The sequence below is a fragment of the Eptatretus burgeri genome, chromosome 12 (genome assembly GCF_056783735.1).
Source record: "Eptatretus burgeri isolate ZD-2024b chromosome 12, Ebu_testis_v1, whole genome shotgun sequence".
Taxonomy (NCBI): domain Eukaryota; kingdom Metazoa; phylum Chordata; class Myxini; order Myxiniformes; family Myxinidae; genus Eptatretus; species Eptatretus burgeri.
This window is the reverse complement of record NC_140972.1, coordinates 77202836-77219479: the sequence shown is the minus strand read 5'-3', so window position 1 is coordinate 77219479 and position 16644 is coordinate 77202836. Positions and strand designations below refer to the sequence as shown.

Below are 16644 nucleotides of genomic sequence, written 5' to 3'. Positions count from 1 at the left end.
GATCAACAGTTCACTTTATGATGCAGCACCCTGCTTTCAAAGCACCAGTCTGACAGCAGGGCAAAGAATGAAACCCAGGTTCGACGGTTGAAAAGCAGGTGCACTCACTACCTTTGCAGCATTCTGTTGGACTTGCGGCAAAACCAAACCCTCAGAAAAAAATGCAAACCAACAACTTAGTGCTGCCAATTGTACAACTCCAATGCTTATCTGGAAGATCATTGTCAATGCAGTTATCAATTTTCCACAACCAATTACATTAACTTTATATTGTATTTTAAATCCCTTCCAAATTTGTTAACTATTTGCAGATTTGTGCTGCAAATGGTATTGAGCAGCTGTGAATAAGTTTCCTTCAGTAATGGGCACTATCTTTGAAATATATACACAAGGGAAGCTCATGAAAGATTGAGCAAGGTAGAGCTGACAGTGGGACAAACATCAAGTGAATGAAAGAACAGGAAAAAAAAAAAGGAGAAGGATAAGAAGCACTGCAACTCGCAAGATGGTGGGGTTAGGAAAGGTTAATGGGGGTAATAAAGATCATGGGACAGAAATGGGGATGGCAAGAGATGGCGATGCATTGCTTGCTTCAAGCTCTGGAGGGAAGAGTGAGACAGAACAGCCTCTGGAAGGTGGTTCCACAGACGGGAGAATTCGAGGCATGAAGGATCCATTTAAAGGGGGATCCATCACTTATACATTAATAATGTATTTACTGTACATGAACAAGAAGCATCCACGAGTCGTCTCCCCCCCCCACCCCCACTTATTGGGGGGGGGGGTTACCCTGGGCACAACCAGCACATATATGCAAAACTTGGTGGAGATAGGGAAAAAATCCTAAGTCATCCCACCCCCACCCATAGCCACCTCACAGTGGGATGGGAGTATTTTTTTATCTCCACCACCGAAGGTGAAGGAGGTTATGTTTTCACCCCTTTCTGTCTGTTTGTTTGTGTGCAGGATATCTCAAAAAGTTGTGGACGGATCCGGATGAAATTTTGTGGACAGGTTGGGTGTGTGACAAGGACGAAGTGATTAGATTTTAGTGAAGATCCGGATCTGGATCTGACTACTAGAATTTTTTAAAGTGATTCTTCACCATTGAGAGATAGGGCTAAACTAATATATGGCATGATATCTCAAAAAGTTGTGGACGGATCCGGATGAAACTTGGTGGACAGGTTGGGTGTGCGACAAAGATGAACTGATTCGATTTTGGTGAAGATCTGGATCCGGATCCGACTACTAGAATTTATTAAGCGATTCTTCACCATTGAGAGATGTGGCTAAACTAATATATAGCATGATGTCTCAAAAGGTTGTGGACGGATCCGGATGAAACTTGGTGGACAGGTTGGGTGCGTGGCAAGGACGAATTGATTCAATTTTGGTGAATAGCCGAATCTGGATCTGGACACGAGAATTACTTAATTCTAAAAGTGATTCTTCATCAATGAGATATCGGGCCAAAAATTATATAGTACTGCATAGCATGATATTTCAAAAATGTATTGGGCCACATTTGTTCTTGTGGATCAGGCCTTGCGTGGCGGAGGTATGCACTTTATCGAGTGCCCTTCTAGTTTGTTTTGTTTTGCCCATGACCTGACCCTGGGAACTACCAACATGCATGCAAAATTTGACGTTCGGGCCAGTTCTGATTTTTTAATATGATTTTCACATGTACATCCATATATAAGAATGCCATATTTAATATCGTAGGATACTATGTGTGGCAGAGGTGAGTAATTACAGCCACACAATATCATGCTACATTTTAGAACCGAAAGTGTGTGAAAGATGGAAATTCTTTGCTTTGTCAAGAGGAAGGTAAAGAAGACTAGTCCCTATGATTGATGATGGCCTTTTAGGATGTCACCATGATGATATATAACCTGCATGGCAATGTGGGGAAACGTTAAAGTTAAAGATAATCACAATCAAAAAAAGTGTTGATATTTTAAGAAAAATATCATCAATGAGAGGATATACTCAATGCACATTGGGAAACCATCATGTGACCAGAGGAGAAAGGAGTGTTAATTCCAGTGCATGTGAAGCAAGGAACCAATGTGAAATTGTAAAGGAATGTATCATTAAAAATTGGGGACACCAATTGTAGAAACAAACCCGACAACAGGTATGAGCCTTCCCCTATCCTCCAGGGGGAGGCTCAACTATTAGTGCACCGAAGGAAGGAAGAAACAACACTGTGACCAGAACACCATACAATTTGGACCAACACAACTGAGGAAAGGTCATTTATAGAGACGTAACAATTTGTGGTTGTTCTGCTGTGGATAATAGCAATTGTAGGAGGTGTGAGGCAGTCGATGCACATTTTTATTCACATATACATATTGGCATATTTTATATTTTCAGATGATGTTTTTTTTCCCCTGTAAATTAGCATTACTACAGGACATCGTTTCATTCAGACAGAAGTGATAGTTTTATAAAAAGTTACCAACAAAGTTATATAGATATTAATATTGTTATGTTTGTGTGTGTGTGTGTGTGTGTGTGTGTGTGTGCGTGTGTGTGTGTGTGTGTGTGTGTGTGTGTGTGTGTGTGTGTGTGTGTGTGTTGGGGGGGGGGGTGGGTTACATGTTACCATAGAACCGATAGGAATGCATAGTGCAGCATGGTCTGCGTGCAAGTAGATAGCCATCTCGATGTACAAGTAGGGAAACATCAGCTTAAGCATTGTCTTGTTTGCCTGTACAGTGTACACCATACAGGGATGGTGGTGGTAATAATTAATTAGGGATTATGGTAAAGTAAATTGTGTAAAACGCCGATGTAAACCTCTGCCGGGGGGGGGGGGGGCACCGGGAGGCTTGGCACAAAAAAGGCGGGGGCAAAGCGGTGGGTCGACTGGGAGGGGCGGAGTGCCCCAAAAGGGACGGGGAATGACCAGGAGGAAGGAGAGGGAAGGGCCAAAAATCGGCAGTTGGTGGAGAGAGAGAGAGGGTTCCAGAAGGAGTTGGCAGTGCGAGGTTGGAGACGGCTGAGAAAAGAGTGGGTGTGAGGAAAACTAAGAGAGTTAGTCTGAGGCAAACATGACGAAGGGAGAAAAGGGCTGGTGGGAGTGAAAAGCCTGAAGAGTCAGGAGAGATTCCTTTGAGGAGGTCGCCCTGCCTGCCTGCCTCTGAATGTCACCCGGAGCCTGTTCTTTATCTCCTGACGATCTCCTCATCATCCTGTGATTGTCTGCTTGTCTCCTCATCACCTGCTCAGCTCCGCTGCCACAAAGCTGAGTCCCCCCCCCCCCCCGGTTTTGTCCCCTTCCCGTCTGTCACTGAGTCCGGAGTGTGGAGCCTTAGTTTCTTTAGATTTCTGTCACCTATTTGTAAATAATTATTTGTTATCGATTCTGTATTTCCTTTTATTTCCCACCACAACCTGCCATCGTCTCCTCCGTCGCGATTAAATTCTCCCTGGTTTTTTTTAGCTCGCCTGTTCGAAGAACAGAGAGCTATAGCAATACCCCCGGTGTGAGCGTGAGCATGTTAAATTTTTTGTATTACGGAAAAACTCCGATGGATTTCGACGAAACTTGGTGGGGGGGGGGGGTTCGGTATGGGCCAAGGATCATGCCATTAGATTTTGGACTTGGTCCCCCCCCCCAAAAAAAAAATTGTGAGAGAGAAAAAATGTTTTTGCATTTCTACATGTTTTAAGTGATTTCCAATCCCCCCCAAAAGTCCCCCCCCCCAAAAAAAAATTGTGAGAAAAAATGTTTTTGCATTTCTACATGTTTTAAGTGATTTCCAATCCCCCCAAAAGTCCCCCCCCAAAAAAAATTGTTAGAGAAAAAAATTTTTTTTTTGCATTTCTACATGTTTTAAGTGATTTCCAACCCCCCAAAAAATTGTTAGAGAAAAAAAAAAATTTTTTTTGCATTTCTACATGTTTTAAGTGATTTCCAACCCCCCCCCCAAAAAAAAATATTTTTGCAACTTTTTTTCAACAAAATTTCGATTTCTTTTTTTTTCATTTCTACATGTTTTAAGTGATTTCCAACACCCCCCCCCCCAAAAAAAAAATGTTGGAGAAAAGAACTCTAACTGTCAGCACTGTTGACATTTAATGAATAAGATATAAGGTTCACTTGAGTGACCCAGCAGTATTTGCGGTGGAAGTTTTGCACTCTCCCGAGTGCTCCCCCTCTAGTTTCCTTTCTAATGTTTTTATCTACCACACTATTTTTTATACGCCCGATATATATATATATATATATATATATATATATATATATATATATATATATATATATATATATATATATATATATATATGTCGGGGCGTATTATGTGATACCGGTCGTCCGTCCGTCTGTCTGTCTGTCTGTCCATCCGTTCCTGTCCGCACTCTAACTCCCAAAGTTTTCAACTTTCACATTTCATATTTGGTACATAGGTACAGACTGTGGAGATGGTGTGTCATGACATTTGTTCGTCATCTCAAGTGGTTGCCATGGCAACCAGGATGCTGTTTTCCATGTTGTAGCACAATTCTGTATATACCTTCTTGTTCGGGCATATATTGTGCTCACTTACGCTCTTGTTACCGATTACAATATACAAATACATATATTGCTTTATAATTATACTTCACTGCAATGCTTTATAAAAAAATATTAATTATTAGACTCGTCTTTTAAAAACGATAAATGTATAAACAGGCGAGCATTGGGTGGCTTTGACACCAACTCTGGTTTTTATTATTACGGTTTGGAAAATAAACCCGTTGGGTTTAAAAGTTTAAGGTTTCTTGTGTTTCTCCTCACGACACGCGTGCGCGCCATCCACCATTAATTCTGAACGCCTCCTCAGTTGAGCTACTTGGGACATCGCGGGACTTTGACCTCCCGCCGTGACGAGCTCGACATTAATTGAGCCGTTGACACAACAATATTGTTATACATGTGGGGTAGATGGAGGAATTTCAAAGAAAAGGTAGGATTGTACAGAGTAGTTTGGTCCATGGACGTGTGGGAGACATCTTGATGTAAATTAAGTAGGGAAACTGAGCTTGAGTGTTAGGTGTCACCACAAGGAGGGGTGGTGCTGTGTTAAATTAGGTAGGGTTTTAGGATAATTTCTTCCAGTATGTCATTGCCCCCTGTGACCTTTTCCTATGTTTTTGCATTTCAAAGTCTGGTGATAAAAAGGAATCGCGTCCTTAAAACAACAACAACCGAGCCGGACGTTTCTGAGCAGGTGAAAACCCAGCCTCCAGGATTGACAACTAGCAAACCACGCCCCTGCAGTGGATGATGAATGGGCATGACATCAGACAGTGGAGGATAGAGTTAGGATCGGAGCAGGACACGAAAAAGGAGCGGTACAGAAGCGAGTGAGGCGGAATCAGCGGTTGGAAGATAAGGGCATTACTTCTGGCTTCCCCTCGACATGGTAAAGAAGGCTGCACGATTCTCGTGTTTGTGCCGAGGCAAATCGGTTCACGTGATGTAGCAAGACACTGGCCATTGACTGTTGGCTGGATCGTGTGAGACCATACCTTGAAGCCTCATGATGTGCCATCAGGGAAGAAGACGGTGCCATTCTGCAGATGAGCGGCGTTGGCAAGTGCCATTGTGAAAAGAAGCTGCACGGCGGTTTCTGAGCCTTGGTGTTGAGTATCACCGCCCGAATTGCCTGCTGTATGTATCCCGTCGAGAAAGCAGCTTGGCGCCATTTTTGGGTGCATTTTCCCACGCAGCGATGACACGGTTTGGCAAACATCAAGTTCAAGAAACTCGTCTCTGGGCACACAGCTAAGTGCCGAGCGAAAGGGAGGATTTTTCTTTTATTTATTCCGTCCCCTTGTCTGCATTAAAGTCTGTGTGGCGGCACCTCAAATAGAGATTGAGTTTAGCTCACGTTCCGTTTTTATTATTACACTTTGAATTATTACCATTGTAAATATTTGATATATTTTTTGTTAAACCTCCATGTTTATTTAAGTTGCTTGTGTTGTCTATTTGTCGTGGGTTCGAGTATAAACCTGTGCTGTGTTTTCGTCTGCTACGTGCCCATTGCTGCCCTCCATCCCGCGCGTGCCATAATCTCCCAAGAATCTCGGCTATTCGCCTCCAAGGGAGAACTGTTTGGCTATCCGTCCAGGAAGGGACAAAACCCCCTGCACACGACAATACATACTTTAATTTAGGCACTGTGTCCCCATCCTTGGGGGGGGGATGAGTGGGTGGAAGGGAGGTAGGGGGCAAATTATTTTTGCACCCATGACCTGCCCATGAATACCCTGAGCACAATTTGAATGAAATTCACCAAGCAGCCGTGACTTAAAAAAGAAACATAATGTGTGAGACTGCACCGACATCTGATGTGCTTCCTATCGCTGCTCGGGATGCATTGTGATCAACGCGTCTGTGCGACTGTCGAGAGAATAACTCAACAGCACGAGCAGCTAGAATAGAATCGTCAAATTTGGCACAGAGCTTCATATTGTACACACATACGTGATTATCTCAATAATCCCTATGACTGCAGATTATCTGAATAATCCCCATGACTGCAGTGTGAGTAGATATAGTCCTTACGCAATTTCATTATATACTTTTTCCTTGTGACCTCCAAGTTGAACCGGTCCAAGACATTTACAATATGAAGCTCTGTGCCAAATTTAGTGATTCTAGTTGCTCTCATTGTTGAGTTATTCTGCAGATAGACAAGCACACACACACACACACACACACACACACACACACACACACACACACACACACACACACACACACACACACACACACACACACACACACACACACCATAATACTCACGTGCTCACCTGGTCACGGCATGAGTAAGAATAATAATAACAATAACAATAATAATTATTTATATTATAAAGGAGCCGTGGCTTATCGTTTGCCATACGATAAGTTGAGAACGGTTTAACAGATTTCAATGAAACCAACGACGTTGGATTCAGGGAACTCCCAGGAAGGTTTGTGATGCAAAATAAATCAATAAAACAAGGAAGGAAGGTTTGCATATGGGCGCACGTGGTGAGACTGCAAACACCAAGTTGTGACTTGCAATCCCCCTCTCTTTCTCTCCCTTTCTCCCTCCTCCCACCCCTCTCTCCCGCTGCCACCCCGGGTAGTATTTTCTCGTAATGACCATAGCAATAATCACAATAATAATAATAATAATAATAATAATAATAATATGAATAAAAAAAACATTCATTTCATGCCATGAGGTGGATAGGAGCTTCCAGGGCAATTTCATTTGGCTAAGGAGTAAACTCCTGGACGGGTCACCACTCTGACGCAGGATACTGAAATGGCTCATTACCCCAATAAGCTGTTACTCGATGCCAGGCAGAGTCAACCCCACCTGGTATTAATTCAACAGCCGAGCAGGATTTGAACTCAGGACTCTCGGATCCCAAACCCACCACCCTAACAATTAAGCCAACATCATGTATGTGTGAACAGTACTTAAGTGCCTGTTGTAGATGGGCCCTTCAGCGAGTTTTAAGTTATATCACCATAAACAAGATGTATTCCCAAAAGTCTTTTGCTTAGTTAAGAGATATTCAGAAACTTGCAAATAGCTCTACTTAGCAAACTGACTCAGGCAAGATATTTATCTGTGTATGTCTCTCAAGCCTTAAAAAAAAAAATTATAGCATGGAATTCTAGTGTGGAAGTGGTGCAAAAGTTGAGGATACGGCAATGATGGTCCATCTTCAAAATGCACCTGGAAATGAATTTCACAGTTAGAGATTAACTCCAATTCCACAACAGCCAGAATGTGTGAAATTAGAATGGCATGCCTAAATGCTGCCATCTCACCTTGGGTGTTTCGCAAACTGTGTATTAAATAGAGTTATTGTGACATGCTCACCTGTTGCATATGCTACAGTGGTGTGCACGGGGTGGCCTCCAAGCAATACACTTCTTGCAAATAGACGCAGCAGGAAGATCCATGCGTCCCTGCAAACAAGAAACAAATTACAATTTCCAAATTTTATTGATTTGGGTTTTTTTTTTTTAAATGCAAGAAAAAGAACTTAATTACACAGTACTTACCAAGGGTAGGTGACCAGGAGATGTTGTCAGTGCTTGATAGTAATGGAATGTTATCATGAGGAGTAGCCAATGAGAAATTAGGACGAGCAAAGCAGAGATAGATGGATCGTAGGTACGGATTATGCGTGGAAGAACACAGACGTAGGCCACAGCTACCACTGCGGCCATCAGGATGACCACCGTTACCACAAATACCTGGAAGAAAAAAAAAACAATCAACCACTATTGTTAATGCAAGTAATTAAAACGACTAATTCAACAAACATAATCAATCAAAACACAGTGCTTAATTGGAAAGGAGAAACAAATGAATCTAAATTTGTTCTTCTTTTCTTACCTGCTAGTCATTCAGCTGCAGTGGCCTGCAAACATATTGTTGCGAATTCGCGCCCGCCGGCGTGCGAACGGCCACGTAACTCGAATCGCGGCACGTCGCCCACCGGACGGACAATTCCGTCGTGACCCTCTCGGACTAACGCCGGGAACTAGTCACGGGTGGGCCTTTCGGCCTCACCACGATCGTGCCAATCGGCCCCCCACGTGCGATAGGGTTGTTCGCCAAATTCGACCGACCTAAGTACCCACACGGAGGGTAGACCGGGCGATCGCACCTCGCCGCAGGTCGACTCCGGACACGGGCCACTGAAGCGACCCGTTCCGTACTATCGGGATAACCGAGCGGTGTTATATCGTCGACCTCAACGGTTCTGATTAATTATCGGGCGTATTTAGCCCACTACCAACCCTTTACGTGAAGTAAGATGGAGATTTAATTAAAGAAAAGACGAAGCGAAATGGGAAAAACAGTTCAACATGAGGCACATCTATTCCGCGGCACACGGAAAGCACACATATACAATTACAACAATTATGCACCAAAAGCAGTTGCAACAAAAGAAACACAACAATGCAGAGATACTACCGACTACGCGAGCACACGGCAACACTTACACAGTTTTACTTCACAGACGGCGCCGACAACACATATACTCAAAAGCAAAAGAAAAGGGCCCCCCTCAACGACAAGGGGACAGACGGGGCCTGTGGGCGCGAGACCGGGCGGAGCCTACCCGTCTTGTGATGAGCCGCAAATGTGGCGGCGGTGCCCCGACTCCGCGCTCCTCTGCGAGTTTCGTTGGCACTGCTTGGAATCGGGTGGGAACGGGGTCCCCTTTCCGCACTATCTCAGCGCGGGGGGGAAAAAGGGGGGAATTGTTGATGCTCTGGGGAAAGAGGATAGCTGGCTTGCTTGGGTCCCGCGACGAGCGACTCCACTGCGACCTCGACCGCGCTCCCGGCTTCCCCACTCTGCAGCTCCCCGACAGACTCTGAACCCTGACAGACTGACTCTCCTCCAGACCCGTCTTAACTGCTGCTGCCACACTCCGCCGCCGCTACACCTCTCCAACTCGCCCGAGCCCAAAACTGACTGCCGCTGCCACACTTCTCCAACTCGCCCGAGCCCAAAACCGAAAACTGACTGAATTCGCCCCGCGCTCGGCGCTTTATAGTACGGCAGAAGAACCCATATGCAAATTTCCGGATCAGGATGAGCTCGGGGGCGGAGCCACGCTCGCCCATTGGACGGAGGAAAAGTGGGCGTGAACCTCCCCTGATCCTCGAATTTGTATATATCGATTCTACTCCAACGCGCCTGAAGGCGGGGCCAAATCGCCCCGCGCTTGCTGATAGGACGGATCAGAAGTGGGCGCGTATCATTCCTGATCCAACTTCTCCTCGGAAAGGCCGCTTTTTGCACCCGCTGCTCGGCACGCGCCCTGTACGAGTCCAGGAGAGCCTGACGCTCGGTGCCCACAAGCGGTGCGGGAATGGCCGCAGAAGGAGAGGCGAAGGTGGTGGAGGGTCTAAAGTGGCGGTCCCTGGCCACGGTGACTCTTGGAATGGCGGTGATGTGATGGTTGCGGGATGGTGTGCTGTGAAGGTAAAGGTCGTGGCTGTTGGCGTTGTTGTTGTTGTGAAGCGGCGTTGCGGTTGGTGGTTGTTGTGTGATGGCGGTTGAGACGTGGTTGGTTCAAAATAAAAATAGAACAGAAAAACGGCTATCATAAAGGGTCGCAGCCCGAATGAATCACATTTATTCCCTCTAAACTACGGGTTTGGGCTAACGACACATGTACTTACAGAGATATCTCACCTACAGGACCTGAATGGTGGTTTGCGAATTTCCTCAACCACAACAATATTCATCCCCCTCCAATGTTTTCACATTTTGATGCCACCTAAGCTTATTTCATTATATATATATATATATATATATATATATATATATATATATATATATATATATATATATACATACATACATATATGTCAAATCAAACAATATATAGACTATAGAGTCTTCACAAACTACTCCAAAGTGAGAAAGCGAAAAAAAACTGCAGATAAAATGTGAATAAATTACATCAGCAGAGAAAATCAGATGACTCTCAGTTGCATAAGTATTCAAACCCTTTGCCTAATTAACCCTAAATCATTTCAGAAGAAATTGTTTTGTTTGAAAGGTTACAAAATATGTGTAATAGGGTTCACCTGTATGTAATCAGTGGTTTAACTTAAAATTAAGCTCTTCCACTTAAGGCCCAGTCAAACCTTGACATTTTAGCCAGCAATGGCAACCTATCAAAATGTATGTAAAACGCTGGCTTACGCTGAACTTTTGATGTTTTTTTTTTGAGGATTCGGACGTATTCATAACGAGTTGGTCGTATGCATAACATATTAGTAACGGACACAGAACGTTTCGTTGTCTTATAGATAACTTATACCAACGAATGCTTAGCCTGTTGTCGGCGTTCACAACCTCTGCCCAACGATAGTCTAACTTATGCATAGCGTGCTGCATGTATCGCCGACGATCACGTGGCGTAGCCTATTAAAAGGCTGCCGCACAACGATTCAAATCATAACCGCCAGAGAAATGGAAGTGTCAACATCGCAGTCACACCTTGGCGATCTTGCCAGCGTATGCCGACCTCTGAAAAATGCGTCTAAAACGCTGTTCACGTTGAATACGGTATGGGTAAGTTTGGTATACGTGAATAGAACGCTAAAGTACGCTATGATATGTTGTAGTAAGTGGAGTACGTCTTGAAATTTTAAACGTGTTAAAAATTTTATGACGTACTTGCCGTATGCCTCACACATTCCGCATGCGATGGGAATAAGTTGTACGCACGATATGTGATCGTTGGCACACGTCGACAAAAGTTACTTGTAAGTTACTCATAAGTCGAAACACGTCGAGGTAATGGTTAGCGTCAGTGTTCCAGACTCCCTGTTTTTTTTTGTTTTTTGTCCTTCGGTATGACGGTGATGTTGACACTTCGATTTCTAGTGCGGTTATAATATAATATAATTAATAGGCTGCCGCTCAACGATTTAAATCATAACTGCACTAGAAATCGAAGTGTCAACATCACCGTCATACCGAAAGAATTTTTTTTTTAAACCAGGGAGTCTGGAATACTGCCACTAACCATTACCTCGACGTGTTTCGACTTATGAGTAACTTACAAGTAACGTGTGTGGACGTGTGTCAACGATCGCGTAACGTGCCTACAACACGTTACTCATAGGTTATAAATAAGTTTCGGGAACGCTAAACATTACCTCGACGTGTGTCGACTTATGATTAACTTACAAGTAACGTGTGTCAACGATCGCATAACGTGCCTACAACTCATGGCCAGCGTAGCGGAACTTGTGAGTAGTATGCTGGCATAAGTCGTAACATTTCAAGCATGCTAAAATTTGAGGACAACCGCAAAGTACAACAATGAAAGCCAGCGTATTACGACGTATGGCAGTGTTTTTCAGCGTGCTCTCAATGTTTCCAAAACTTACCCATAACGTATTCGACGTGTGCCAGCGTTTTAGACAAATTTTTCAAAAATCGGCATAAGCTGGCTAAAACGTCAAGGTGTAACTGGGCCTTTATCAAAGGAGTTTTACAACTCACTTGTTCAACAAACAAGGCAAGCATCAAAACCAAGGAGCTTTCCAAAGAAGTCAGACATAAAGTGGTGGAGAATCACCGTTCAGGAGAGGGTTTTAAGAAAATGTCAAAGTCACTCATTGTCCCTTTGAGTACGGTGAAATCCATCATTAAGAAGTGGAAGATGTATCATACCACCCAGACTCTCACTGTGCAAAGCTGGTCGAGATCTCTCCAAAAGACTTGTAACAGTCATTGCTGCAAAAGGTGCTTCCACCAATACTGACCAAAGAGGCTGAATACTTTTACAACCAGTGAATTTTGATTTGTACATGATTTTTGCAGGTATTCATGACATGTAACCTCCTTCAACTATAACAGTGTTTCGTTTGATCTCTCCAGTTATGAATATAATAGTTCATTTGGAAAAATTGTTTCTACATCATTCATAATTCATCTAAATGTGGCATTATTGGTAGGGGGTGAATACTTTTGCAAGCCACTGGAGCTTTCTATCATTTCCATATTATTATCTATTCAAGGCTTAGTAATTTTTATATTCAAATATGGGTGATAAATCATACAGTGAGGCTCAGAACAAAAGATTGGCTTATTCATCTTAAAAGAGAAAATTTAAGATGAACAAGCCAATCAATATTAATGTAAAATGGCCTGGCATCAGACAAATGTACAAAAACGTTAATACCTTGATGACACAAACTTCTTAGAATTAAAAAAAGAAAAGAAAAAAAGTCTGACAAGGCATCTTTTTTAATGTCTGTGGTTACTATGGGGTTGTCAAGGCACAGCTTCAATTGTTCCCTCCCCCAGAAATTAAATAAAAAATGTTCAGAAATGAGGCAAAAACAACCTTCTTCCTTTGATGCCTGCACAGTTTGTTGTGAGATAATATCGGTGAAGTAGTTATGTTATTGAGAAGTTCATACAAGCAGGCTTTTTAGATTTGAGGTTTTTCTCCCCATCTCAAGTCGGTTTTGTTGTTGCTGTTCCTAACGAACATGACGTGAATCTGAGCAAATATACGTAATTAAGCAATCAAATAAGAATTGATGTGCTTGTATTGTACACAATGAAATTGCCAAATGTCAACAACAACGGGCATGGAAATGAAAAAATATATTTTGAAGTGAGGCAAAAGCAATTCTCGAGAGAAAAAAAGAAAAGAAAGAAGATTACATGACTAAAAGAGGAATAACAACACATTATCACAATAAGTAGACAAATTGGCAGGAGCAACAAATAACAGCTCAAACATACTGTGACATTAGGGGAGGGGAGGGGGAGGGTGGAGGGATCCATAGTCACAATGTAGTAAGCCCCGAGTATGGACTGTGTTTCGAGTAGGTTTGATTGCCATGAAACAGGGACCTGTTCGGCTAAGTTGTACGTAATATGTTCACTGGGGAAGGGCAGTGAGTATAACCTTTAGGATAGATAGACAGGGTAAGCTTTGTGCATGAAACCTCTCTGTAAAGCAGGCAGGGCCGGGTGGGGGACTTTCTTAAGACACGGAAGCGCGTCATGCTTCAGATCACGAAGTGTTCAGCCATTGTGAGCCAGCCATGGTGGCGAGATGCGAAGTGGAAAAAGTATGCCAAATCCGACTGAAAACAGCAGACTGCAATAAGCAGCTGTGGGCTGTGGGAACATTCTGCAGCTTATAGCTGTGGGAAAATTCTAGATTGGGGTGGGGGGAGGGAAGTGGGATGAATGCAGGGGAAAGAGCGCCACCCCATCCCGAGCAGCAATCAATGGAGACCAGTGAGTGGTGGGCGGTCTCGGAGTAGTAAAAACTGACGCGCTTGCTATCTGGGCCCAATCGCTCTTGCTTTCTTCATCTCACTGGCTCGTTTCGTCTCCTGTTCTCTTCTGCTCTGTCTTGGACCAAGGAGGAGGAGAACGCCTTCATGCTGCATGACCCAATCCAGAACACGACTCCCGTGGCAACGCTTTTGCCCCATCAATTGTGCTCCTGTCCCACCAGCTATCGATCATGCTCCTGTTCCACCAATCACAGTAGTGCATTTGTAAAGTCCTCAGCTGCTTCACATTTGTTATTAAGAGGTTTGTGTGCGGCACTATAGCTGGGTTCGGATTGTTTGTTTCTTTATCATAGTATAAAAGTTTGCATACCCCCCTCTCCAAATACAGTCATGGCCAAAAATCTTGGCACAATTGCACATTTTTCAATTAATGCACCATTTCTTGCAGAAAATGGTTGAAAAAAAAAATTAGTATCCACAAATGTATTTCTTTTGTTTGCAGTGGAACAAAACCAAAAAACCCCCAAAAATGACTAAATCTTAGCTTATTCCACACAGAAATCCTCAAATGGCCTCGATAATATTATTGGCACCTTTTATAAGTTGTTTGAAATAATTAGATTTCAAGTAGATGATTCTCCTTTACTTTGGAACTGAACTCACCTGTGGTGAGTTGCAGGTGCCTGCAATATAAAAATCACTCATTCAACCACTTTGAACAGAGAAAAGGAGTCATTCTGCTGTTTTGTATCACTGTGTGGACTGCAATGAGCATAGAGAAAAGAAAGAAAATCAGAGAATTGTCTGAGGAGGTCAGACACAAGATTGTAGCCAAGCATGGACAATCTCAAGGCTACAAGTCCATCACCAGAGATCTTGATGTTCCTGTGTCCACCGTACGCAATGTTATCAGGAAGTTTAAGGCCCATGGCACTGTTGCCAACCTCCCTAGACATGGCCGCAAGAGAAAACTTGATCGAAGATTGCAGCAAAGGATTGTTCGAATGGTGGAGAGAGCACCTCGATCAACTGCCAAACAGATTCAAGCTGACCTTCAGAAAGAAGGTACGACAGGAGAGAGAGAGAGAGAGAGAGAGAGAGAGAGAGAGAGAGAGAGAGAGAGAGAGACAGAGACAGAGACAGAGACAGAGACAGAGACAGAGACAGAGACAGAGACAGAGACAGAGACAGAGACAGAGACAGAGACAGAGACAGAGACAGAGACAGAGACAGAGAGAGAGAGAGAGAGAGAGAGAGAGAGAGAGAGAGAGAGAGAGAGAGAGAGAGAGAGAGAGAGAGAGAGAGAGAGAGAGAGAGAGAGACTGGAGTTTGCCAAAACACACCTGAACAAGCCAAAATCCTTCTGGGAGAATGTCCTGTGGACAGATGAATCCAAATTAGAGCTTTTTTGGTGAAGCACATCATCCCTATGTTTAGAGAAAACAAAATGAAGCCGAACAAAGAAAAGAACACTTTCACTACAATCAAACATGGAGGAGGTTCAGTGATGTTTTGGGATTGCTGTGCTGCCTCTGGGTGCCTTGAGTGTGTGCATGGCATCATGAAATCAGGAGATTACCAAGACATTTTGGAGCGCAATGTTCAACCCAGTGTCAGTAAGCTGGGTCTCCGTCAAAGGTCATGGGTCTTGGAGCAGGACAATGGCCCCAAACACACTTCAAAAAGCACCCAGGAATGGTTTAAGACAAAACACTGGACTGTTCTGAAGTGGACAGCAATGAGTCCACATCTAAATCCCATTGAACACCTGTGGGGAGATCTGAAAACAGCAGTTGGGAGAAGGTGGGAACTGGAGCAGTTTGCACAAGAAGAGTGGGCTAAACTGCCAGTAGAGAGGTGTAGGAAGCTCATTCATGGCTATAGGAAGCACTTGACTGCAGATATTTTGTCCAAAGGCTGTGATACCAAATATCAAGTCTCGGGTGCCAATAATTTTGTCAATTCCATTTCTTTTTATTTTCTGATTTAAAAGGATATATTAAGTTCTGAACCAAAAACAATGTTTCTGTAATATTAACAGTGAAATAAGGAATTATGGATACCAAATACTTTTGTCAATTTCAACATATTTTTAAAGAAAATTGTGCATTCTTTGAAAAAAGTGCAAGGGTGCCAATATTTTTGGCCATGACTAAGTGTCTGTCATGTCCCTTGGTTTGTTCGGTTCCCCACGTCCCATCCACCTTTTCTCCCCGTATCCCTTTTCTCAATTTAAAAAAGCCTTATAAGAGTAAGATAAATTTTCCCATTCAAGCGTTCCACTGCCAAATTTGGCTTAATTGGGAAAAACCTTGGGGAATTGTAAGGTGAATCAGAGTGCAGTGTAATTCATATTTGAACGCAGTTCAGCTCACCACCTTTCGGCTGCTCGTGGAATCAAAGAAGCCGGCACTGAGACATATTGTATTTGCGAGCCTCCGATGAGACAATACTGTTACAGCCATCTTGTTCATTCAGTTGTCTTGTTCATTCAAGATGTTCATTCATCTTGTTACAGCAACTGGGTCAAAGTGATCACGATGACCATCTCATCCGGTTGCTCCGAGTCAGATTACAGGCCTGTTTGCCACGACACCGCACTCCGATGGAACCACCGAGCCAATTGATACGGCGAGCCAATTGGGGCCGTGCATTCATTACTCTAATGTCAACCAAGCGAAGTCACCGGATGCAGGCACAGTCCTCGCACTGGGCGATATCTGCCCGAACCCAATCTGTCCTTTATCGGACGTGTCCATCTTACTCATAGGAATCAGAGACACTTGAATTCATGCAGAGACCAAGTGGTTTTAAAGTGTATTGAACAC

The 16644-nt window shown here is 43.5% G+C and overlaps 1 protein-coding gene across 12 annotated transcripts in view; it reads right to left on the bottom strand.

Moving 5' to 3' along the window:
- The window catches only part of LOC147015949 (palmitoyltransferase ZDHHC16-like), a 76003-nt gene that overhangs the window by 43435 nt on the left and 15924 nt on the right, over positions 1–16644 (bottom strand). For all 12 annotated transcript variants that reach the window (XR_015049942.1, XR_015049941.1, XR_015049939.1 and 9 more), the window contains 3 exons: positions 8075–8269; positions 7890–7978; positions 7714–7742 (listed from right to left, as the gene is read on the bottom strand). Coding sequence is in view for 8 of the 12 variants with exons in the window: in XM_085848604.1 (XP_085704730.1) it covers positions 7714–7742; positions 7890–7978; positions 8075–8269 (313 nt within the window). In the remaining 4 variants the exon portion in view is untranslated. The remainder of the gene's footprint in view (positions 1–7713; positions 7743–7889; positions 7979–8074; positions 8270–16644) is intronic.